The sequence below is a fragment of the Calonectris borealis genome, chromosome 1 (assembly GCF_964195595.1).
Source record: "Calonectris borealis chromosome 1, bCalBor7.hap1.2, whole genome shotgun sequence".
NCBI classification, from domain to species: Eukaryota; Metazoa; Chordata; class Aves; order Procellariiformes; family Procellariidae; genus Calonectris; species Calonectris borealis.
The window spans coordinates 178,578,966-178,606,406 of record NC_134312.1 but is presented as its reverse complement, the minus strand read 5'-3'; the positions used below and the strand labels follow the sequence as shown (position 1 = coordinate 178,606,406).

The following is a 27,441-nucleotide window of genomic DNA, read 5'->3' as shown; positions in this document are numbered from 1 at the left end:
TGCTCATCCCTTCTGCCTTCTATCAGTGCTTTTGTCTAAAGGCATTCCTACAGCATATATTCACCTCTGATGTATATATGCCATACGTCTCTGTGGGATAAGCTTCATATTGATTAGAACTGCAATTGCTCTAGATTTTCAGATGGTTCATTGGAGTGTCTGGCATCTGAATCTACCCTGTAAAATAAATCTTCCAATGTCATTAAATTAGATCCTTAGCTGTTTTGGTAAACAAAGAGATTGTCCAGCACTACCTGAGGACTTGGTTCACTTCTCAACTTGAAAATGTAAAGCATTTTTGGGTTAGTCATAAGAGAAGAAATGTTGGTTTTTCTGAAAGTGTTGAAAATGACTTTGAACTTCCTCCCTAAGACTCTTTATCTATTAACTATATACCAGTGCATGTTCTCTAGGCAACATGAATAATGTACCTTTGGCCAGCATTGTGTATTTTTTTTACGGTAGAATCCTCAGTATACTTCAATAAGTATATATAATCCTGTACATACATGCACATGTATGTATCTGTACACATATCTATGCATGCACATGCATAGTGACAAGGCGACAGGATGAGTGATATCATATTCTCCATGCTTGATTTATTTTTAAATCTAATACAGCTAAAATAACTAAAACTAAAAAAAATAAAATTAATAGAACTAAAGTAAGGAGTTAAAAAATGTGAGGTACAATCAGTATTACACACCAAAAGAATCACAACTTTGAGATGACGATGTAGAATGAAACTTGACCAAAGTAGCCAGTTCACGGAGAGTTTCTCCTTGCACAAAACAGCACCTACCTAGTTTTAAGACAGTGTGGCCGATATCTTGCTAATTTTTTTTCAGATTAACTACTGTCATCACTAATGTTTCCATCTAAAATGTTCTAACCTCCAAAATAGATCACCTTTCAGGTGAAGTAGCAGACAACACCCTTAGGATTTAGTTCCGTGATCCTCGTGAGTCTAACATGAGTCAAAAGGGCAGGCTTTTCAAAAGCACTTAGTATCAATTGTAGAATTCCCACAGATTTTAATGGAAGACTTTTGCTAACCCTAAACTGTTCTGATAAAAATTTCACCCCCCTATGAACTTAGGATCCGGTTACCTTGTGCACAGAAGCCAGTGCAGCTACTTGTAGATCAAATGCTACGCATAGTCAGTTTTCCAAAAACAAGCCCAAGCAGGTAATGCAATTGCTGTTACCTTAGCAAATAAGAGAGTCATTGCAAAATAACGATGATCATCTTAAAACAAATAAAGGGAAAGTCAAATCAGGGAGCAATTCGACAAGAGGAAGATGTTCATTTCCAGCTGTTTCCATTTTTAGTTGATGATTTTTTATGTAGTGAGTGAAAGCCAGCCAATTTTCTTCAGAGAAGTGCTCCTATTCTCTTAACTTGGTAAGAACTATATGCTTCTTATTGGTCTACTGCACCATGGGGATGGGATAAAAAATGAAAGCAAGGATTTCTTTATTCTAGCCTGGAAAATTAACTGTTAAGCTCAGTGGGGGCAGAAACAAAGGTGGCATTTAGATATAACTAATTTAGTATCAAACCAAAGCAGAGAGCCTTCTCACTGAAGAAAGAGACCAAAGGGAACACAAAATTGTACCTGAATTATTTCTGAGTCAATTCCTGTAAAAGCAGAAGAACTTTCTTTTATGTTCAAATGGATTACACATTTCCCTTTATAATATGCACATTGTTCACAGTTTTTAAAGATAATGTAATGAACAACAACTGCTAAGAAAAAAAGAATGATTTTTTTTTCAATACATTAAAGTGCAAGGGTCATTTGAAGATGAGGCCTGGACTGCTTTTTAGAAGGCAGATTGTGAGATAGATCCTCAGTTGATATGAAATGACATAGCTCTGTTAAGTTTATCGTTCAATTAGAATGTAATGTAACTACGATTACAATTTGCTTATATTACCATATGTTAATAAAATAACAAACACAACTTGTAAATTTTGTTCTTTGCTTTATTTTGGCTGCTTTTAATTGTTTGGATTTTCTTTAATTGTAAAGAGTGTATGTTTGAGGGGATAAATTCTCACTTGTGCTGTCAGACCCGGCTAATCATTCCCTACTTATCCACATTTCTAAAGACCTAAGATTTTGCTTGAAAAGGGGCTTAGAAGCAATTGTCTTGTGTTCATTAATCCATAAACATTTGATTTCGAATCAGATTGCCAGCAGACATAACCTCTTTGCATTGCTACAACAGAGACTTGATTTGATTAATCAAACAGCTCTGATTCACTGAATTGTCTCCAGAATATTTGTCCCTGACAATACTATGCAAATAACTGCTGATGTTGTGCTGGCATTCTTAGCCTTATAAAATTGTTGCATTTTCCTCCACGTAAACATCAAAATTTTGTATCTAGTTCAATAACTATTCTAAGGGCCACTGCATCTAATGTACGTAGTCTTCAATCCACGTTCAATTCTTGGCTTTGAAAATAAGTGTCACCTTGAAGATGTTGTTTCTCTGTAACTCAGTCTACCCTTTACTGAAACAGCAGTAATGATATTTCTCTATTGTAAAACACTTTAAAATTTATATAACTTATACAAACAAACTTTTTTTTTTAATTTTTAGAAGCTATACAGCATTATATCCCATGTAAGTATTTTTGCCCATTCTGTTTGAAATAGCTCTCATTTATGCAGAAGTAAATTGATTGTTTTAGGAAACAGGAAAGCTTTATAGTTTAAGACTCCAAACCCAAATATGCTAATTAAGCCTACATAGTTAATACTAACTTTTGCTAAAACAGCACAAGCCAGTAACATGCACAGACGTATGATTCACTTCATAACAAATAATTGTTACTCTGTGGGAGTATTTGCTCATTCTGCTGTGAAATACAGCAAAGCTGAAAAACAGTAAGCCTGAGAGAGGAAAACGGCAAGAATACTCTTGTTACCTTTGGTTAGACAATAGCAAGAGAAGCCAAAGCACCTTAAAGAGATGGGAAACCTAAGTCTGCAACCTCAGCAAAAAAAGCAGGAGTCACAAAACTTTCATCAGTAGATGTCTAAAAAGTGACAGTTCCCAAGCCCCAGGAAAAAAACTGCATGCACTTCAAAGACCAACAGGAATCATAGACAGAAGGCTTCAGGGCAAGCAATAAAAATTGTGAAGGAAACAAGTATCTCTTTTTTTCCTGGGATCTCTTAAATACTGCAGTTCCCAAATGAGGGTTGGTGCAAGCACTGATGCAACCAACTGGTTCACCCTGCTGGTTGACCCTGAGGAGCACTGTGTGACCACCCCGCCAACAAAGACTCCTCTGAGACTACCAAGACTTGCTTTCCAGGAAAACATATTCACAGCTAAAATGATGAGCTCTTCAGTATTGTAATACCTACCTTAACTAAGAAGAGGCAAGAAACCTCAGCCAGCCTACAATGACTCCACCAAAGTGCAGATCGGTTAGATTACGTTATTTCTCACTCTCCATTTGACACAATCTGTTTCTTGTTATGATTCAGAGAACTGAAGGATGGACCTTCTGGTATGATCTTAGTCTAGCCCACCCTATTGTTTTGGTAAGCTTCCTAACAAATACTTCTGTATATTAAACTGAGTATTTTCAGTATTCCTGGGAGATAAATTAGGTTACAAGCATTCAGTGTTCATGCAGCCTCACCTCATTCACCATGTGATAAGACGATACACTAAATCATTCACGGGATTACTGACAATGTACTTATATTTCATAATTTATATGTATTAACATCAAAAATATGTATGTTAGTACTTGCATCAGTTACTTGTTTATGATTTGTGCTAGATTTTCCTTCCTGTAGTTTTATGTATTTATTGCATTTTGAACCATAGTGTGTGTATTCAATGGTAATTGCTTAAAGAGTTACAGAACAGTTGGTGATTTCTTTTCAGATTTTTGGCAGAGATTGAAGTCTCAGTACAAGTGGAAAAAAAAAATGCTCGTTTGTTTTAGAAATAAAAAGTGCAACTCTTTTGGTTATTACACTGGTAAAAATACGAGTAATTTCCCCGGAGAAAAGGAAGCAAAATGAGAGGAAAAAAGGATGCCAGAGTTTTGAGGAAGAGGTGCAAGACCCTCTCCGCACCTCTAGAGGCTGCAAGCCTTTCTACGTGAGCAATCTTGGTTCAAAACAGGGATGTGGTCAAAAGTGAAACTTCTTTTAGACTTTCAGCTACTCTCAACTGGGCTTTTGCCCAGCATGCAGATTAGCATAATACACTGTCTGTGTTAAAAGAAAGATCCACGACTCGAAACAGCATGAGCGCTGCAAGTCAGAACGGAGTTGCTTGAAAGAACTGAATAAGGAAGTCTGAATGCTGCATTTATTTATTTTTGTTTTTATTAACAGGAAAGATGTGTCCCATCATACACTTGTATTCAGTCCAAGCACCTATCACCTGACTTTGTAAATGATGTTACACTGCTTGGAGATGATTCTTACAGCCTAAGCTTAAAATAAGAACTTTCAACTCAATTGAAATGCAAAGACAAAATACTGCATTCCTTTCCCAGCTGAGCTTTTATTTAATGTGCCAGATTAAGAAGCTTGCTCTACTTTACTGGATCAGAGTCAACACAGTTTGTCTAAGAAACTCAGAGATAAGGGTAAAACAGGTCTTAATCTGGCAAAATTTTCAGTAAAACAAATGGGCATTTTGCCCAAGTATGTTCTGCAGAGTTTATCACGATACTTTTGCCTCAAATAAGTCTGCAAAAGTGGACTGCTGCTTTCATACCTATGTTTTGGGACAGCTACCCCAGTCCAGAAGAGAGTAAAAAACCCAAACTTCTCCCTTTCTGATGTTTGTTTTTATGCAGCTTTAATCAACTAGGAATCCCCTAAAGAAAATTCACACAGCAACTTGGAACAGCACCATCTGAAGCTCCAGTGGGTTTGGATTAAGTATAATGCATCTCACCATTATGTTAAACTACCTCAAAATACCACAGACCCATGGACTAAAAATGTGATTCTTTTGTCCCCTGTGCTTAGAAAATAATGCCATCTATTTTATTACTGTACAAGTTTCTGTGAAGGGCTCGGACAATCCTAACAACTCTACACTCAGAAGTACTTCATTCCTTAAAACAGTGGATGTAGCCTGATTTGCATATTCATCAGTATACTCCTCAATTTTTTTCCTATAAATTTCATGCTTTCCTGCTGTTCTTAAGATGTTAAAGTATCACAAATATTAAAAACTGAAACTCAATTTACGTAGCTTGGAAATTGCATTCTGGCAATCTTTATCTTTAGACGATACCTAGAAAATGCTTCTATATGCCTAAGTAGCTCAAAAGTGAGCCATGAGAGAAAGTGTCCGTGTAGTATCAGAAATTATTTCAATGTGCTTAAAACTACTCACTGCAGGTCACCCTGCGAATAAACTAAACCAAGAAGTCAGGGCTACGTACTAGGTACACAGCTATAGTAGAGCTCTGCCTATAAAAGCATCAGATAGGCAACATGATGGTTGAACTCATAATTGTGGAGAGGGACTGAGCCCCAGTTTCCCTAATTCTTGCTACTTAAAGTGAATTAATGCTTCATATTAAAAAACAGAGATTACTCAAGAAGCCGCAAGAGAAGGATGGGTGCCGCAGGAAAGGAAAATAGAGTCTTCGAGATCTCCGAGTCTCCTGCAGGCTGTTGGTTGTAGGAGGAAGAAAGGGATTATCACACAGACATGAGGAGACAGATTCAACTCCCGATTACAAGCAAAAGCATCAGTGAAATAGCTGTAATTTCACAAATACAAAATTAATGGATGTGAAATCAGAATTGGCCTCAGATAGCCTTTACACAGAGATTACTACATGCAGCTCTAACCTCAACAAAAAAAGAACTTAACTTGGGAGTAAATGATATTAGCATTTTCTTGGCCTTTTTCCATGACTATAAAATGGCATTAGTGTAAATGTGACTCAGACTTGGGATCCCTGGTCACTGTCGCAGCCAAGAGCCTAAGTATAAGTATATGAAATCTCCTTGGCTCTGCTAAAACACTACTGCTAAATTCTGGGAAATGATAACACTGATTCATCTCAAAACAGTCTATATATAACAGCAAGACTAGGCACACATAAAATTATACACTATCTTGCCTCAAGGTTAGCAACATATTCCTAGTAGAAGGAAAAATGTTATTTTCATTCCCTGCAATCATGTGATAAATAGCTGTAGGGCAGATTCAGCAAGATCTCGAAGGTTGTGATTTTACAATATAATGAATGTATGTCTAGCTTTTTGCCACCTGAAAAAGCAGCAAAACAAAGCAGGACTTGTCAGTATTTTGCTTATGGCGGAAATCAGACAATGTCCAGAACCCTTTATGAGACACACTGCTACCTTCTTAACTAGTTTGATTATAACATTGACTCCAATACTTCAACAACTCGGCTTTCCAGCATATGGCATAATTGGAAGCAGCAGCCAGCAGGTATCACACGTGAGTGGGAAATGTCTCCCACTGAGTAACGACTGACTGTAAACCAAATGTGTGGTCTTGTAGGTAGGGGAAAAAAAGAAGAAGAAAAAAAGTATATTGAAAAGGAGAGGATCCTTAGATGGGTGGAGCATCTGTGCAGGACATGAGGCAAGCAAATTACCTAGAAAGTTCAGAAATAGAAAGTACAAAAAAAAGTCATTGAGTTTAGATCAAAAACGAAGAGATGAGACAACAGTAGTGGAACATTTTAAGAGATATAAAACAACTGTTTATCCAGATTGCTTCCCTAAAATAAACAGCAAATCTTAACAGTGGTTTTAAGGGAATAGCAACCCTTCGGTTGACAGCAATCCAAACCTATGGACAATTTCAAGAGACACTTTAACAAAAGTGGGAGACATACATTGAGAAGTGCATTCTTAGGAGCAGGTAGATTCAAACTACAGCATAAAAAAACTGGAGAAGGGGATTCATGCTCAGGACGCCCACCTCGCTTGCAAAGGAACTGGCATTTGTTCTTATTCTGCTCATTTATTGTCAGGATGGAGTAGACCGTGGATGAAATGTTTTATTCTGATCATGCTTCCTATAAAGCACTCTATTTTACTGACGTAAAAATTGAATACAGGCACATCTATACCATCACCATCATGACTTAATGGCCTGTGTTAAATTAATGTTTGATTTTGATACTTCATATTACTCCATTTTGGGGGGGATGCCTGAGTTATAACCATTGTATGCAGCTGCAACCATTGATGCAATCATGCATAGTTTGCAAGACGGTAGCACCAACATTGAAGAAGGTGTGAAAATGTTTTGGGATTATACCAGATAGTAACGCCTCACAGGAATTTTTAGGGGTACTGCTGCTAATATCACCACGGATAAATATGAAAGTCCAACGCGGACTTTACTTCAGCCACAGGACCAAATTGTACGGTTTTGCCAGGCAGTAGGGCAGAGGTTCACTTTACATCACTTTAGAAGTGTAAAAGGACCTAGAATAAGTACAGGTGTAATTCATATCCTCCAAGACACCTTCACATTGCAAGGTAGTGTAACATGATTTTACACCGAAGTAGGTAATGCAGTATAAAATCTTGCTAATGATAAGGTATTGTAGTTTCACCTGTGCATAGCCAGCTGAGACCAGCCCCAGGTGTATTGTTCAGGGCTGACCTCAACCAGCTACATCAAGGTACGAAATACCTGCTTCTTGTCTCCACGAGGATTTTACATTTAGACAGATACCTCACAATAGCAATCTTGATGTAAAGCATACCTTTTTTTTCAGTGAGAATAAAGCCTGAACAAAAAAATGAGAAAAAGGCACATCATGTTTAAAGAGTAATGTGTACAACACAGTCCAAATGTAAATGAGATCAAGTCTATCTCAGTCAATTGAGTTTGCAGAATAACACAAAACCTAAATTTCTCCCTTTGTATTTTAAAAGATTTCTAAAAGCAGCAAAATTTACAGGAGAAAAAGTCAAACAATTGGCTTCATAGATACAAAAAGTCATATGAATGTTTTGTGTTTACAAGATTGCATCTTCTGCTGCAAGAGTTAATGCACTTTGTGAAAGTTATTATGCCGTGGCTTACAAGCTTCAGCTGGATGTGGTGGCAGTTCAAATTTCATGACAGAATGCTAACTTATCTTTGCTATTGAAAAAACTAATGAGGTGGTAAATAGTTGCAGAGCGATGTTACATGCAGTGATATGCAGGTTTTGCGGGTTTCTCATTATCTGTGTAACTGTATACACGTAAAAGTAATGAAAACCCAAAACAGACAGCAAAAGCTTAAGGCTTTAAATCTGGAATAGAATCGTGTTAGTGTTTTCTATCGGAAATATGATAAATTTAAGCAATCTCAAAAAAAGCCCCTCGATATTTCAGCTGGGATTTTCCGCTAGGTCGAAGGTCTCATGGGCAGCGTTTAGGTGAAGATCACAATTAAGCTAACACAGCCAATTTATTCTCATGCCAGTTTTATTCTAGTCGAGGCAATGGCATAATGTTAAGCAGTCTTAAGGCTTCTCTTTGTTATGCTTGTTGCCTATGGCTTTTAATTGAAGGCGCTATCACAGCATCCCTATCAGACTCCAAATGTCACGAGCAGTAGCAAGCAGCAGCACAGAGTGCAGAGGGCTCTCCTCACCCCCAACTATCTTTACTGAGGACAGCAGGAAGTAGGATATAACACTCTCCAGTAGCTAGAGGCTTCCCAAAACGAACTTCAACAATACTGAACACAAGCTAGGCTTCTATTTAGCACTAGGACATGAAAATGTTAAAAAATACCAAGTGTGAGATAGTGAATGCAGAATGTTTTTTAATGTGGTCACCACTGAGCCAAAGAATGAAAGTTCTGAAATCGGGAATTACTTCTGTGACATATTTATGACAGATAAAAATCATAAATGGCAACAAGAAGCACATTGTCTGGAGATGATCTGCACCATCTATAAAGCGTCTTAGTAGGCATTGCATGAAACCGCTCTGCTGAAAAGTGCTCAGCATGCTGCTTTAAACAAGCAGACTCAAGGATCACTGACATTCTGTATATCACAGCAGCACTGCCAGCTTTCTTATTAAAAGACTAAGTTTTCCTACAAGTCCAGACATCCAGACTGAGCTTTTAACCATTTTGAAATGTAAAGATACATAAATATTTTCACCTCTCATTCGAATCTCCCTTTAAAATTGCTGAATTCAAGCAGCACTATCCAGTTAGAGTTGCAATCTCCAGTGATTTACATTTTTTGCTGTTGTTTTCAGAATCAATTTTCTATCATAAGTCTCAGTGAGATACCACACCTATTACAAATTGTGACTGCATTATGACATCTGTGAGAAAAGTATGAACAATCTTATAAAAAAAAAAGGCAAGCAAGCAAAACATATATTAAAGAATTACTTTGTCTGCTTGTTTTAACTATGACAGATACAGGATGGCTACAAAAATAGCTGGTGAAATCCAGCAGGCTAGCTGGTACTATAGTATTGCACAGTACTTCAGCAGCTGTAGGTGAAGATAGATACAGAGGATTTTGGCTGTGTATGTCTATAATACAGATGTTAACTGCTCTGAAGAAAAATGATTCATACAAGCCATTATACCATAGGAAACTAGTTTCACTCCTCCGTAATGCACGTCTAGGATGCCTATATAATATCAGTTACAAGTGAATCAGATTTGGTCAGTATTAAAATGCAGGTGCATAACACTACAAAACCAGACATCTCTCTTCGTCCTATACCTGCTTTTAGTACTTACAAGTCCACTAAATTAAACATAATTCAGATTTTGACACGCAACTTAGGGCCAGATACATTTACTCCCTCAGTTCTCATTACAACCCGGAGGAGCTGTCCCAGCTAACATCTCTGCAAATCCACGGTTATGAAGTCAGGCCCTAGCTTCTCCTCCGCCAAACCTTCAGCTCAGTTTTGCAATCCAAATGTAGTATGCCACCGAGCTACAGAGGGAAAACGTGTGATACATATTGCAGGAATGGATTTTCTTCTCAGATTTGTATTAATAACTATAATTCATTGTAATTTGATTCTTTTAAATCTACTGAAACAAGGCAAAATAAGTATCTATCTAGTTTAGAAAGTGTTTTACTTCCCATATTATGCTTCTATCCAGACACGCTTCCAAAAGCTTCAAATCTTTGAATCTTAATGAAGCCAGTTGGTTCATTAAAAGTCCTCGCCTACAGCAACATGTGGTTACGAGTTGGGTGTGCTACAACAGGTCGTACACAAAATGCGCCACTTCTCTACTGTGATAGTATTCATTTGAGGGGAAATCTGAGACTTCTAATATGTGCATACATAAGTTTTATGAAAATAAGTGTGCTCAGAGAATGAAAGAGGAGATTAAAAAGAGAAACAAGAAAGGACAGCCACAATATCTCATAAAAGAGAGAGATGTATTTAAGCATCAGCCAAATGACACTATTTTTCATATCATTTATAGTGGAAGCTTGAAGACTAAAATACTCCACAAGCCATTAGTTTCCTGGTACTCTGTGACGGATTAGAATATTTCTTAATCAACTGCTAAAGCACAGAAGGCCAAAGCCTAGATTTGAGCAAAGCTGAGTAATAGTGAAATCCAGGGATGTTCAGCAGGGATGCTATCAAGAGACACATCACAGAACCACAGAAGTGCATCAGTTTCTTAAAACTCTTGAAAAGCACCTACCATTTTGACTTCTTAGTCCAGAATTTGAAAAATCATATTAAGAAACAGAAGTTCTGATTGGTAATCAGGGAAGCAGATTAGAAAACCAAAAATGTTATGAGATTCGAATTACTTGCTGAAGGTTCTGGACCACCCTTTTCCTGGAGACACTTTGAAAGTCCACCCAGAAGTGGTCCTGCTCTACCAGTTAAATATTATGGACTGCATGAGGTTTGTTGCAATGTATTAATTCTATAGCAAAAATGAAGAAAAACAAAAGTAAGTGTATTTAAATCTCATTCATACAATATATTTTCATCTTGAGATTGACATTCACACAATTCATAGCGATAGTGACCTACAGCTTCATTGTCCACCTGGACTGTACCAGTACTCTCAAAAGGATGGCCATCAAAAGTCAGGACAAACAGGATCAGGGTGAACCAAGGGTGGCTTCCCTCACTATATCCGTGTTCCTCATCTATTTCCACAGTATAGACAAGCATTGCCATTTTTAAGTCATTGCAGTTCGAGGAAGAAAAAAGGGGTTGTAAAATAAAAATAAAATGCCAATCATAGTAGCAGATTACCTATCTTGTCTCATTTTGTATTTCTGCTGATTGACAACCTGGTGCTCTTGTAGCATACAAAGGCAAAAAAAAATCAGGCGTTCATTTCAAACTGAAATGTTTGATAGATGTAGCAGCTTTCTGAAATGAAACTGATGAAATCTCAAATAGGGAAGTCCATCTCCTGTACAGGGGAGAGATTAAATTTCAACAGGCAAGGTTTACTGTCCTTAGACAGATGCAGATTTCAGCTGTTTTTTTATTTATCTGGCAGTTGTTAAAAATATGGGAGATGACTAGGGCTTTGCTATTGGTGCATAGTCTACCTCCTGCTGCTCTGGATGCCGCAGAGTTCAATGCGATCCATGTTTCAGGATCCTGTTGTCACAAACTGAAGGCAATTTCAAAGTCTCTTACCGGTTACACTAGCACTTCACTGATATTTTGACCTGTATTTTTGAAATGGCGAAAGTGAAAGAATCTGACAAGTGACTGAAAATTCATACTGCTATAGACACATACCTCAACCAGAGAGGTAAAAGAAGCATTTTTACACTATAATGCGAATGGTCAGATATGACCGAGCGTAGAGATCAAAAGTTTATATCTTCCTTTTTCTCTACTCACATTCACAGAATGATGTATCAAGGAACATGCAGTGCTGAGGAAAAACAGAAATAGTCGGCACAGCACCAAAACAAAATAACTGGTGTTTCATTGCGCGGTCTTCCTAAAATAGACAGCTGTACGAATGGCCAGATAACAATTTAATAAAAAGTCAGTAAGAGTCTTTCTGTTGATTTGGGAGCCTTTGAATTTGAGCCATAATCTAAAGAAGACTTTCCCAAAGGCAACTGTGCACGTTATACATTTTTGTGTGCATATACACTATTCAAATAATAGCTTTACTTAAAGAAATACATACCCTTAAAACCCTTCTCTCGACTTCAGTGAGAAAACTGGACTCGATCATGCTCTTCACTGGTAAAGTGAAGAGTATGGATCACACTGGATCATACTCTTCACTGGATCATACTCCTCACTGGTGTGGGATGCATCTCACCCAACTGTATCCATCAGCTTCAGCAACTAGTTTAAACCAGCATATTTTCTTTAGGGTGGAGTAAATCATGAAGACAGTGAAGCAGATTAGATTTGACATATGATTAGAAGTTAGACAAAATGAATCCCACCATAATGTCAACAGAAGCAAAATCAGGTAGTGTGTGCACAGGCGCTACCAACTAAGTATAGTGGTTAAAATTATACAAATTATACTTTTTTTTGAACATCATTTACACACATTAGGCTAGATCCACAATCAGAAATTGGGCATCTGAAGCAACCCTAATATTCAGATATATTCATTACATGCTGCAAGGAGAGGGACTGGCATAACAACAGTATTCCCAAAACCTACCCCACTGAATGGAAAGCTACTAAAAACCCTTCAGGCTCTGCATCTTACTCTACACAGGAAGGAAGCGTTCTCTTTAATCAAAATTCACAAGTCCACACCTTTTTCTGGAGCTCCTGGACCCCTTCCTGTAAAACCAACCTTTTGTTAAAATTTTCTTCCAAAAAATACTGGTAGGAGAAGATAGAAACTCACATAAACCTCAGTGGTGAAAGTATTCCACCATGAAGTTCAGTAACAAATCCTTTCTTTCTCTCATGGAATCTGAGTGAACACTCCCTATAATAACCTGATATATAGGTTATATATAGAAACATATGTATCCCACAGATGCCTTTACATGAAACAATTGCCTCCATAACCTTGTGTATTTTGAAGGAGCACAGATTATGAGACAGGAATTTGCATCTCTCAGGTTTAGCCATTTAAGAGCTATTACTGCTAGCTACCCATCAACAAGAGGCTGTAAGAATGGCAAATACCATTCACAACCAAACCATGGTCTTCCTCTTACTTTTTTTGGTGTTTTAAAGGCTATATGACCATATAGGCATAGGCTAAAGTAACTCATTTGATCAAAAATACTGTACAAGCAGATATTTAAGAATTTATAACAATTAAGAAAATCAATCACAGAATTTTCTTACTAGTAACACATGAAAGCCTAAGAGGTACTAACAATATCCTGCAAAATTACAAAGAAAAGTAGTTGTATCTAACAATTTGGCTGGAAGGAATGAGGGAGAATGGACGAATATCACTTTGAGGCTAGTAAGTGTTTTACAAATCAATACCAATAGCTATCCTCTTTCAGCCATCAGCCAGTGAGAATATCCGATTTAATTTTTTCGGAGTGGGGAGAGGTTGCTATTTTAAAACGCTACCTAGATCTTGTTTCTGTGAACCTGGGGGAGGAAACAAAGGAAGGAAGAAAAATCTGACAGCTGATCCTCCACATTTTATCAAATTAAGCTCAAAATAAAATGATTTTTAATTCACTTGACTCCCGATTAATTTTACATATTTTTTAGATTTTGGAAATATTATCTCAACATCATCCTATTGCTTTTATAAAGAAGTTAACATCAGGAAGAGCTGCAGATGGCACAAATCAGCAAATTTACCCCAGTTTTGATTTAGCTTCGAATGTTGAACTGTTACTCTAAGGAAGGGCTCCTTATATTCCTGTTGTAGCAAAAAGTGTGCATATTCCTGAACAACTTTTAAGTAATAATACTAATATTTGTGCACAAAAAAATCAGTATGGTATTTCACAAAAGAAATGGCAAAACTACAACATCAGCTCATAGGAAACTACAGACACTACACACCAACAAATCCTGACAAATGCTGAATTACTCAATTTTCCCCCTGTGCAACAGAAGACGCAGGACAACCCATGCCAAGACTTTGAAACAAATCTCCCCCTCAACTCACTAGCTGCAAAAGAAACAAAGAAGAAACAAAGAATGGGTAACTTTTGAGACTGGTACCATTTGGACACCTCAGTATGACTACAAATCAGATTTTTAACCACTTTTCTCTGTGTTATCACACATAATTCATGGTACTCACAAAACTGAAAACTAAATTGAGAATGCAGGCCAAATCTTTCCAATATTAGAAATTCCAGATTTTTTTAGTAAGATCAATATGAATTTAGTATCAAAATTATAGTGGCCCCAACGCTTCCCTGAATCCTTAGGTCCTATGAATAATCTACACATGGTTTTGTATGGCTACAACAATGTTGCTATACAAAACAATATTTCATTTATTTATTTATTTGAAGTTTTCATAAGTGCACGACCAATGTAATAGAGCAGCAATACCAATTTAAAGTGTCTTCTGTCAGTAACGGCTATTTCTATTTCCAGAGAGAGTTTATAGCTCACTAGAACACAATCCATTACAACAAAATTACTGCAACTATATTAGAAGGAACCCTTTTATATGATATTTTAATTATAAAGGCACAGTTAAGATGATATGCATTTTGCGTCTAGACAAGCACTTAAAATCTCCGTTAGGTAAGATGCTAAAGCCCCTTATGTTGCAAATGTCTTGCTAAAAGACACCAATGGAAATGAAGAAAAGATGCCCCTCCTCCCCCCATACTTCAGTAAAATATTATAGCATCCATTCATTTCTTATCTACAGCCTGGGAAATCTTTTTCCAGTCAATGGAATGTTATCTCATGTGAAGCAGAAATGAACTGATTAAATGCCCACATCAGTCTATTGGGATAAATCATTTTACATACATTCCACCACAGGCTGGAAAGTCAAAGTAGTAATAAAAGAAGAAGAAAGTAATGTATGATTTTGTGTGTGTTTGTTTTTCCTTCAGCAAAGACATGGTAATTTTACCGAATGTATGTGAGACGGCTGTACTTGAGTAGCAGCTGAGGAAGCTTCTGAGTATAGATACTCCCACCATGATACTTTGTGGGAGAAGTGATACCAAATGTTCAGGTATCACCTGTAATTCCTGTTAGATCTTTCAGAACACGGTATGCCCATTTTGTCAGTTATATTCTGTATGTTTGGTGCAATTAAAAGCTACAGTAAGAAGATACAGCATCTCCTGAAATAAATGAAACTTGAACTCAGCTATTCTTAAACTGAATTTGCCTAGATGAGGATTGGTCCATTAGGTGTTAGTATCTGCCCTTGTGTAGAATGTATGTAGATAAACAGTTCTACTGCAAAAATAAGAACTGATGAAGGACTTGAAACCTGCACTTCAGACAGGTAGACTGTGCCCGTAAAGAGTTGCTGGATGTAAATGGGTCACGGTTTTCATATCTTTAACATCTGTTGTTTATACCCAAGAAAGCACATCAGGGGCAAGAAAATTAATTCCCCAATTGCTGTCAACCGAGTTAGGGAACAGCAATAAACAGCTTACTGTAAGCCTCTAGCTACAATAAAATTGCTGTCAATAAAGTGTGGCTGATATGGTTTTGCTGTGCTAGAAGAATAGATTCTTTGGAAGTGAAAATCTGAAATGGAAACTAAAAAGGTCACTCCTTGTTCCTATATACAAAAGAACATTATCACAAAATTCCAACAGCATTAAACTCTCAGGATCTGGTTCTCAGTCCAGTGTGTGGCACACATTTCTCAGCATTTGTGAAACTTTGGCTTTGCACATTCAGGACAGATGAGACCTCAGCGATTCCAATAAAAATCTTTTGCATGAGAAACGTTTGAAGAGAAATGAAGCTTGCTAAGCTTTTACTGTCTGTATCTGCATACACAAAATGTTCCCTACTCTAGTTTAGCATTTCTACTGTCACTATTGAAAATGCTATTATAGCTTAGGGTTATGTTTAGATTTCCATTATAACCCCCAGTTTTCACATGTTCTTAACTTTCTGAAAAATTCTTCTTTTCAGCTGAAATTTTCCATGCTTGGTCTCAGCTCAAAGATGAATTTCTTTAGACAGTTGAGCAAAATCTGTCAACCTATTTTCCAGTTATACAAAGATAGAAAAAATACACTGTACAATTTAACCATTTCTACTATTTTAGTATAGATACAGATATATAAATATATAGAACTAAAAAACAATTGAATTTTACATGCAGATGGTTTTCCAGGTGACTAGTCCTCACTCAAGACGAATATCCATGCTACACATAAAACAAATTAAGCATAAAAAAGAAACAATGGAATTTTTTTTTTTTTTACACTAAGCGGTAAAACAAGGCCACTAAAAATACTACCACGCACAGAATTATGGAATGCTATGGTTACAGAATTTTAATATTTGCAGGTGACGTAGACTCTGCACTGCTGTTCCAATGCAGATTTCCATCAACTTACGCACCTTGAAATTGCCACTCTCAGAGTATCAAATTAAAGTCATTAATGTTTTCAGCTTTTCTTTTCTCTTACATAAACCCTAAAGTTACAAATTTAAACACTCCAGAGTAAGATAACATCAATTACATTTGCCACAGAAAGCTTAAGTGATGTGCATTGATCAGTGAGAGCCTGGCTACTCATTCCTTGATCAGGCAAAAAGTCCATTGACTGAAAAAGGAGTAAAGCAAGCTCGATAGAGCTTATGTTATTGACTATATGATTAAAAATATACCTTGGTATGGAATGCATTTAGTGTGTCAGTCAAGCCCCAAATCCTTAATTTCTGCCATCAGAGCACAGAAATTAAAGGACAGCGTTACTTAGCTTTCCTGAATCTACTAGAAGTGTGCACATTTCCAAAATCTATAAATTATCATCTTGATTCAGAAAAGTGCTTAGAGTGTGCTTACAGCTGTCCTTCTTGAAGACAACATCTGAAGTCATTTGGACTTTAAGGGTCTGCTTCAGTCCCACCACTTCAATTGAAAGTTAACCACATGCCTAAATGCTATTTGATTAGGAATGAAGACTGAAGGTTTTGCTCATAACCCATACTGATACATATTTTTAAATCTGTGTTTTTGTCACTGCCGTACTTCAAATCTGATTAAATGAAGTTGTTATAATTTAAAACTGGGATAACCACAGTAAATTGGCCCTAATTTCTTTTATTATTTAATCTATTGTTAATCTAATGACACTGAGTAGGAGTTTTTTGTCTGTTTACTTGCTTTTTATAAGAGGTCTTTCACATAGAAGAATACAACATGTCGTCTTCTACTGTATTTCTGTGTAGCTGTTTGGTGTAGTGACTTACTAATTAGAAGTGCATTTTAAAGTTCAATCAAATACTGAAAAGAACTCTGATTGAGAAGCCTGCATAGATTTCAGTATTCTTTATGAGTCATAACACTGATTTTGGAAGCTTAGCTATATAAGCTGGTGGTGTGCAACATCCTTTCCATACTCCTAATTATGTGAATTAGCATTTAGAACAATCCCAAGTTCAAGTATTCAAAAATGCTCTTTTCAGAGCATCCACCAGGTTTACTGCAAGATAGGCACTTGAAGAAGGCTTTGGTTTTTGTACTGGGTACTTCTGAAACATCAGCCTGTGCAATTCAAAGTGACATGTGAAGACTTAACCACAGAATTTCCACTAAGTTTATTGACGATTGCACAGAAATTGCCCAGCAAAAAAATACTGAAAAATTTGTATTGAACAATCTATTTTTGAATGATAAAAGCTTTCTGACTTAGGACCCAGTTCTAACAGATTTCTAGGGCTAAGCTCCCATTAAAAGTAACAGGATTTTGCTTGAATGAAGTCCAAGCGTGGACTTCGGTCTCAGCTCTCTATTAATATTAATGTACCTGCAAGATACACTGCATATGTATTTACCTTGGACTGAAAGAAACTGTAAGTAAAAATGGAGGATGCTAGTATTTCTTAGATATATGTTAATCCTGTATTTCTTCTTTTCCTATCTTAACATCCTCCACAACAATTCCTGCACCCTTTGCAAGCCACATAAAGAAAACTTGCTCAATATATAGGTAACTTAATACAACTTCTAACATTAGATACAGAGAAATTAATTATGTTAAAACTCAAGAAAGCAGTACAGTGGTACAGAACTAAGTATCTCTTCCTAAAGGAATTTTAAAAAATGTTGTTCAGATACTGTGGCATTAGCACACACTACTATGCAGTAAGATTTTTAAGTTTGAATACTTTGCTTAAAGGCCATACTCTATCACAAATCTAAAAAAAAGGACCTATGAAAGTGTATTTAACTCCTGTGCCAATGAATATTAGCTAAAATGCATCCTAATTTCAGGAATTACAGACAGAGTAATAGGAAGGCTGCTAATGATTACTACCATTGCTGGCTATACCCCTCCAGCCAAAAGTGACAAAGGGGCATAAAAAGGTTATGACCTGTAACACTCATCATTGGGGAAAAAAAAAAGACACTATCTCCTTCCCCGCAGAATAAAAATACACAAGTTCAGTTTTGATAACTGTCTACGTAAGAAAGAGTTACATTTTCAGTTACATACAATATTACAGCTTTTGCAGTGAGTGATCCAAATCATGCGATATGAGTATCTGCTGACTTCAAAAAGTGTTCAGTAAGACTTCAGTGGAATGAATCAGGTCCATACAGGTATAATGACTGATATTACTATTAAACTGAAACCAGAATATTTAATGTAACTAACACAGGTAACTCTGAAAATACTGCCAGTAGTTTTTGTTTGGGTGTTTTTTTTTTTTCCCTCCTCATATTCAATTTTCACTGTGCAGAGCTTAAACATTCTGCCAGGTAAATCATTTTTTGGGTCTTAACTGCCTCTAGCTGTGGGGGGATTAAGTCTGAGTTTCCTAATAGAGTTTGGAAAGCTAATTTAAGCTAAATTAACAGCATCTCAGAACAGAAAAGGAATGTGTGGGTTGGGGGTGTTACATTTTGTAACTAAAACTGGGGAGAAAACTTCAGCTGAGTAACCACAGATTATTCAGAGCTCTTCTATACATTTCTTGGGTTTTTTTTAAATTGGTTCCTTTTTTTAACTTATGCTGACAGTATGTATATGGTGCTGTGTAACAGCCTGAAGACGGCTCCAGGAGTATACCCTTCTTGAAAGTCCTTAGAAAGGTTAAGGTTTTGTGACAACCTTCTGCGATGTTTTCAGTCTCTCGTGGTAAGTACGAGTTGTTTTAGAGCAGTTACTTTAGCAGAACTGCCTCAAAAGTGCTTGTTTTATTCTTAGCATCTTGTTAGTGTGACACCTTACAGACACCCAAAGTCAAGACACAGTTCTGGGAACGTCACATTCATCTCAGATAAGGCTAATGCAACAGCAAGGGATGACTTTATCCTAAACTTGGCTACTGTCAAAATCTTTTTGCAAAGACAAGCCTAAATGTGTCTCACTTGATTCTCCAAGATTCACATCCCTCATAAATTCAGACAAATCACCGTAACTTGGAGGGTGCAGCGCCAGCAGGAACGCCAGCGTGACTCCTACCACCTACGAAGCCCGTGCAGCGAAAGCGAAGCGCTAAGGAAGCTGCCTTGCAAACACGCAAACGTAACTACTGACCACTCCAGTGCAACTCTCGTTAAATAAAAGGTTCTTTGGCTGTAATATCAGCTTGCTCCTTCCCTCCCCCCTCCCGCTGGCTACTGCAGGGCTGGCAGCGGGCCAGCCGAGGCGGCGCGGTACCTCAGTGCCATCTACAGGCTGCGCTCCCTCGGTGGCAAAGGACAAGCACCCATAAAATAAATCAGACAGCACCGCATTTAAATCTTTATTAGCAAGGAATTATTAGACCTAAGAAAAACTAATGCTGGATTTGGTTGAAATATGAGTTTCTCAGCCTCCTAATCCCTCTTCATATGGCATATTTCACAGTTTAAAATGAGTTATGACAGATCACTTATGCATTACTAAGATGAGAAAATATCTACAATGGGCTGACTTTTTTTTTCTCTGCCTAATTCAGATGTGTTCAGAGAATGCATTCCTTTCAAAAGTATGCTTTGGCCATGTTTTTAAAATATGCAACAAACTGCGATACCAACTTTAATCTATTACAACAAAATAATTTTGAACTCAAAACAGAGGAAGACTTCCGTATGGCTTAGTTATATCCTACCAACAAACCACGTGCTTCACAGATGAAGTAGCTTGGAAATTCGGCTGTCTTTGCTAGGGAAAAAAATTAACCCCTTTAGCAACGCTAACTTAACAAGGTTCCAAATCAGCTTGAACTACAAAAGAAACTCAAGCCAACTCACTTCGAAATTTGAAACTGAGTGTACATATCCCTTCAATCTTTAAACAGTCGAATTTTCTGACTGAAGTTTGGCATACAAGGAAACAGTTTTTCTTCTTCAATAACTTTTACATTTGGACAGTCAAATACTGGGGAGGAAAAAAAAAAGTTTTTTTTCAATATTGTTTATGCACATGTATGTGCACATGCATGGATGCAGAACAGTCCTTTAACAATCAGTATTCTTCAAAACCCAAAGTATCAGAGGCATTTCGCAAATAAGACCCAGATAAATGATAAAGGGGTCAAGTTTTTTTGGTTTTGTTTTGGTGGTTTTTTTTTGTTCCCCCCGTAATAGAACTAAATTAAATTAGACTGAAACAAAAAACCCCCACAAATAGTGGCACTTTTAATACTGGTTGATCGGGCACTTGTATGCAGTACTTATAGACCAGTAAAAGTGCTCGTTTACCTGTCTGGTGTGTAAGGGGCCCTTTGTCTTGAAGCCTCCTTGGGAACTGCACTCTGAGGCACTGAAGTGATCTGAACTAGTGGAAGAGCGTTTGGAAAGGGTGTCACAACCACCAACAAAGGTGTTGTCCAACGGGAGTTCCTGAATCACGTGGTGCTTTTTCATTGAAACTGGAGTGTCAGGTTTGAGATGAAAAGCAGACTGTGGAGAGGCAGATTTGTAATGCTTGGCAAGATCAGGACTGTTAGGCTTAAAGGTTGTTGGTGGTGCTGTGCCCCAGTCAAATCTTCCTATACTTTGCTCCTCCAGCTCCGCTGGAAGGCTTATTGTCCCGTTGATAGGTTCATGAACTGCATCGTCAGGTTTGGACTCCTCAATGGTCACAAAGTTCAAAAGAGAGCTCTTCGGAGATTTCCTTTTCTTCCTTTTCTTTTTCTTGTTTTGCTTGTTCTCCTGATTGGGAGACATCCACTCAGCACCTTGCTTGCTCCTCTGGGCAGCTTTGAATCTGGATGCGTGTCGACAGCGAACGAGAACCGTGACAAATATCACCACTATGACAACCATGGCACCTGCCACAATAGCGATCATGATCGTGAGATAGTCCTCGTTTTGGTAGGGTTGGCTACTGTCCCCTATGTTCCGGTCCAAAGGTGTTTCCATAGTCCTGCGTATCAAGTCATAAATGTAAGAGGCATTTCCAGCAGTATCATTCACATACAAAAATACAAGCACAAGGGTATGCAGGGATTTGGGATAACCCAAATCACTTATGTTGACAACTAAGCGATGCAGCCCCACATCATTAGGAGTTGGTTTTTCTTCCAGAGTGATATTACCTGTCACGGGATCAATCCGAAACAAACCCTTGTTATTTCCGCTTACAATTGTGTACTTAAGCTCGGCATTCATTCCAGTGTCTATATCCACAGCAAAGACTTCGGCTACCACCGATCCTGGGATTGCTGAGAGTGGCACTAGCTTAAAAGAAGTATTGGAAGGTGGGTAGATGACAACGGGGCTGTTATCGTTAACATCCATGACGTTTATGGTTACTTTTGCTGTAGAAGAACGAGGAGGTTGCCCTCCATCCACTGCCTTAACATCAAAGGTGTAGGAGCTCTGCTGTTCTCGATCAAAAGAAACATTGGACTTAATAACTCCAGAGTATGGATCCAGCACAAAGTTCTCATTGTCATTCAGGATGGAAAGGGTCACCGCTTTATTCTCCCCGGCATCTGCATCGGTCACCGTGATCACCCCCACCGTGCTATACTTTGGTAAGTTCTCCGAGACGAAAAACTGGAAGTGATTATGAGTAAATTTGGGACTGTTGTCGTTTTCATCCAACACAGTCACAATGACAGCTGCTTGACTCTGCAAAGGAGGGGTGCCATTGTCTCGGGCTGTAACAGTGAAAATGAAACGTTCCTGCTCTTCTCTGTCAAAAACTCTGGAGGCTGTCAAAACTCCCGTCTTTCGATCCAGATCGAAAAAGGAGGCATTAGGGCCAAGCTGATAAACAATGTCTGCATTTTTCCCACTGTCTTCATCTGTGGCACTAATAGTCGTTAAGTATAGACCACGCCGGTTGTTTTCAGAAACTGACAGCTCAATTACAGGCTGGCTGAAAATCGGAGGGTTGTCATTTTCATCCTCCAGTTTAACTCTTACCAGGGCAGTCTGGTTCAAACTGGGCTTGCCAGAATCAGAAGCAACGATTTTAAAGCTGAATTCTTTGGTGCCCTCATAGTCCAACAAGGAAGAGGTCTCTAACAAATACTGGTTGTCGTAAACCGCCTTCAGGTGGAAGGGGACCTCTCTCTCAATGAAACAGATCACTTTGCCGTTCACATCAGTGTCCTTATCTGAAACCGTAATTAGGGCAATCTTTGTATTGATGGGATCTTTCTCCGATAAGTACACTGTGCCGTTGATGGGACTTATTATGTACCTGAGGTCTATGTTAGGAGGGTTATCGTTTACATCAGTGACATTGATGGTAACCGTTGCCCGAGCCGGTGTGGAGCTACCATCGCTAGCCAGCACTGTCACCTTGTGAATAGCAGTCTCTTCTCGATCTAAGGACCTCTGAACCGTAATCAGCCCTGTGGTGTTGTTTAAAGCAAAAAATCTTTTGGTTGCAGGGGCGACTTGGGCACCAAAAATATATCTGATTTCTGCATTGCTTCCTATATCTGCATCTGTAGCATGAAGCTGAATTACCGAAGTGCCTACAGGGGCATTCTCTGGTATATGAACCTCTACTTGACTCTCTTTAAACACTGGCCTGTTATCATTGACATCACTTACTGTGACTTGCAGGATGGCTGTGCTGGATTTCTGGGGGGTACCTCCATCCTCCACTTTGATTTTCATCACGTAGGTGTCCTTTTGCTCTCTGTCCAAGTTCTGCTGCACGATCAGCTGAGGCCATTTCTCTCCTTCTGGAGTTTCTACAATATCCAGTCCAAAGACACTCTGCCCGTTTAACAACTCGTAGTGCTGCACACCGTTGAAACCTGTGTCAGGATCTGTTGCTGATGGGATTGGAAAGCGACTGTTGATCAGAGTGTTTTCTGGGATGGAGATATTGATGACAGGGGATGGAAACATAGGTGCATTGTCATTAGTATCCTTTACAATGATTTTTATTTTGATCAGCCTAAAAAAGTCATTGGGCAGAATCACCACTTCAAGTTCAAAGAAACACTCGTTTTCTTCTGCATAGGAAGCTCCAGCACAGAGTTTTTCTCTGTCTATTCTGTTAGATGTCGTAAAGATCTCCCCGGTGGTACTGGACACTTTGACCAGAGGGGCATCCCCTGCTTTAGACACCAGTCTGTAGACAAGGCTGGCACTGGTCCCCGTGGCAGCATTGATGTGAGAAATGTTCAGGTCCTTTGGTATGTTCCCTATGGGTACGTTTTCAGGCAGCTCTTCTCTAATAGTGTAAATAAGTTCTTGAGCTATAGCAGAATCCAGCCTTAAACAGGCAATCAAAGCAGCCAGCAGGTAAAAATCCCTCAGGTCCATGATAATGTTTTTATTCTCTTTTCCCAGATTTTAGGACTTAAAGGTTTCCAGAGAGGAATGATGCGCGATTTGCAAGAGGAGGCATGCATGGACTGCAGGATGCATTACATCTCATTTCGTATTTGGAGACAGCACTGTCAACACAACCACACAGAACAGCATTATTGGTTTTTTAGGCATCACAAATCCACAATCTCCAACTACTACTTGTTTTTGCAATGCACACTCGCAGCAGTACATTTTCCTACTGCTCCCTTTTACAAGCAATCCTTCCGGACAAATGCACCAATATCCCATTGGCTGCATTTGCACAGAGCAAGAATGGAAATAACTACTTGCAGGATTAAGGGTAGCTACAGTTTCGACACATACTTTCTGAATAATTTCTTGGTACACCGTGTAATCCGTAACGTGCATTCCCCCTCTACCCTCCTCCACCCAGTGATTTGGTGCAAGTAAAAAAATCTTCCCGCACTACTTCTGGATTCTAACTGCTATGTCAGCTGCCAAATGTAATTTGTTGTTTGCTTCCATACATATTTTTTAGCTCTTGCAAACCAGATTTTTCCCTGCTCCTTGTGCCTTGCATCCCCCTCTATAGCTATCGTACTGGGAAATAACCACTCGGACATGCTGCTGCTGCAGCAGTCGTCACTGGCTACTTCACATCCCTATTAACTGATGAGACAATAACAGGACTTACAGTTTCTTACACTCTCAGCTCAACGTTTCCTCTCCAGATGTTGGATACTTCTCCTTGTGTTTAATAACCTTAAACTTTATTTGTTTGTTTTTAAACACAATACAAATCAGGAGGCTGGAATTCCAAATGCAACTTAGGAGCAGCCAGCATGTTTACAGATTGGGGGGGGAATATATTTTCTGATGACGAGGGAGGAAAAAAGGTGCAGCCTTTCCCCATTGACACCGATCTCCCTTCAGGATGTTATTAGCAGCTGCCACACATAAATACTGCAGACTAATAATGCAGGTGAAAAAAAAAAAAAAGGAAGCGACAGACAGACTTCTCTTTGCATGCTCTGCTAACCGCGAATTATCCGGGTGCAAGGCTGCCAGCACCTACAGTTTGGCGGAACCAGGCAGAACCTAATCTTATCTGCATTAAGCTGCACGGTAGCTGATGCCCGTGATTACTTTCAGCAGAGTGATGCAGGTAGGGATGCAGAGACAGCGAGTAGGTGAGCCTTTGGCACCAACATCAACTGAATCCGAAACACTGATTCTTTCCCTAGATAAATATACTGCGTGTTGGCTTTTTTTTTTTTTCCCCCTTTAAATGAAATGCATCACAGTGTATGGGTAACTTTGCACTTACGTTGGTTGTCTACCTTTGACGATCTGCTGCAGCTAAGCAATGATCTATTCCAGCAGATACAGCACAATGCATCTGGTAAACCACCAGTTTTGGAGAAATCAGCAGCAGCCAAACGCTTCCTCCTCGAGATATGTGTTGCTTCGGGTTGGCAAATTAGCAACTCCAGGGAACAAATTCACAGTTCTGTCGTTAGTCATCCTCTCCACGTTTCATTTCTATTAAGCGGCGATCCTTCGGGTGTTTAACGTGCACGCAACAACCCAAACAAACAGCAAGCAAAAATCCGGTGCACTTCTTTAGAGCGGGGGTATTTTCCACTCTGCACTGCACACCATTTCCATCCCTCTCTCAGCAGAGCAGAGACAGCTACACACGAAGTCTGCAACTTCTTACTGGAAATGACAAGAGTTGGGTCTGGCGGTGCTTCTCTCTCCCTCTTTATCTCTGGGGTGTAGTTGCCCAAAAAAAAAAAAAAAAAAAAAAAAAAATCCTAATAGGTTATTGCTTTAGTGACGGGAGGAAGCGACGGCGCTTTCCCTGCTGCTCCTCCTCCTCCCTCCCTCCCAGCCTCTCTCCCTCAGACACGCTCGCTCCTTCTCTCCCTCTCCCAGCCGAAATTCTTGATATAACTCCCCGGCAGCCCGGGGGGCGGGCGTGAGCGCCCACAAGCCCCCCCTCCCGCCGCACCCCATTGGTCCGCGCCGGCGGGGGCGGGGGCTGGCGGAGCGCGGCCCTGGCATTGGCCGCCGGGCACGTCGCTCCCCGGGCCAGCCGGGCGGCGGGGGCGGTGCAGCGGCTCCGCGCGGCGCGGAGGGGGGCGGGGGCCGCGCCGCGGCGGGGGCGGGGGGCACGGACACGCACACGCGGGGCCGCGGGCGCGCAGGCAGGCGCGGCGCGGGAGTCGCGGCGCGGGCGGGCCGCGGGCGGGGACGCAGCGCCCCGGGGCGGGGGCGGGGGGGGGAGCGCAGCGGGGCTCGGGGCCGCCCCGGTGGGCGCGGAGGGGGGCGGAAAGGATCATCGGGCGTGCGAGCAGCCCCGGGGTAACGGGGGGAAATAGGAGTTGGTGTGGGTTTGGGTTGGTGGCGGGGGAGGGGGATGAGGGGGGTGCCTCGGTCCCCCTCGCGCGGGGGAGTGGGAAGCGGTGCGGGTCTGGTGGCCGCGCAGCCTCCGCGGCCCGGCGCCGCGCAGCGCCGGAGGCAACACCCTGCCCCGGCCCGCCTCCGCGCCGTCCGGCTTCATGTTTAATGCATGGCTGTTCATCCATAATTTACGCCGCTCTGACTCCAGCCCTGCCGCGGCTCCCCTTCCCGCCTGCACACCTCTCCTTCCCCGGGGGTCAGCCGGGATACTTGCCGGAGGAGGGGGAGAGCTGCTCGGCCGGCCTGGCTGAAACATTGAACTGGAAAACATTCCGCTCTGTGGTTTGATAAATAGGAAAAGTGATCATTTCGCCTTCCCCGTAAATGACACAGGTAAATTATCCAGCTAGCCACAAAGAAGCGTCACGTGCCTGGAAGACAGTGTAATAAAATGCCAATGCATTACGGTACGAGTGACCTCAAAAGTGTGACAAGAAGATGATTATAGTGCATTATATATAGTGCATTATATGTAGTGCCTTTTTCAACGTTTTCTGAAGCATGAATGAACCTTCATTTGACTGTGCTTTTATTGCTAGCTTTTCTCAGCTTGAACTTGCAGGCGGTGCGACGCAGTACCTGTTCAGTTTAGTGTGCCCGGGTACGTGGCCACGCTGGCTGCTGTTTCTGCTTAAGCCTTTCAAACACGTACGCATACAAAAAACAAAGATAACATCAGCATTTGACTTTTTCTGTGCGTGGTACTACATCTAGATAATTTACACATCTTCGGTTGACAGCACTGGCCAGCTAAAGATCCGAGTTCCTGCCTTGAAGATTTTACATTTTCAGATGCAGGCTCCTACCTTTAGGCTCCCATATGCGTGTGCACATAACGGTGCACCGTTAACTAATGGTGGAAGCCGCTTGTATCTGTCAGAGGTCAGTGATTTGCATGGCTTGGTTTTCTGTGGTACGTACTGATAAATGTACGTATCCTTCCTAGTGATACGAATGCAGACACGGTGTGTGTGAACATTGCACATCCTGTAATCCAGCGATGTGTAAAGATTAAACACCTAGTTTTGCTGTGCTTTGTGTTTGTGTCCAAAATACTCCTGTTACAGATACACACCGGAAAAAAATTGATCCTGGTTTTGATGATATCAAGTAATGGTAGCAAACGGAACT

The 27,441-nt window shown here is 39.8% G+C and overlaps 1 protein-coding gene across 1 annotated transcript in view; it reads right to left on the bottom strand.

The window, feature by feature from the left end:
• PCDH9 (protocadherin 9) overlaps positions 1–25,904 on the bottom strand; it is a 698,109-nt gene extending 672,205 nt beyond the window's left edge. The window contains exons 1-2 of the mRNA XM_075139139.1: positions 25,172–25,904; positions 20,800–23,969 (exon numbers count right to left, since the gene is read on the bottom strand). Coding sequence (XP_074995240.1) covers positions 20,800–23,835 — 3,036 coding nt within the window. The 5' untranslated portion in view covers positions 23,836–23,969; positions 25,172–25,904. The remainder of the gene's footprint in view (positions 1–20,799; positions 23,970–25,171) is intronic.
• Positions 25,905–27,441: the final 1,537 nt, after the last annotated feature.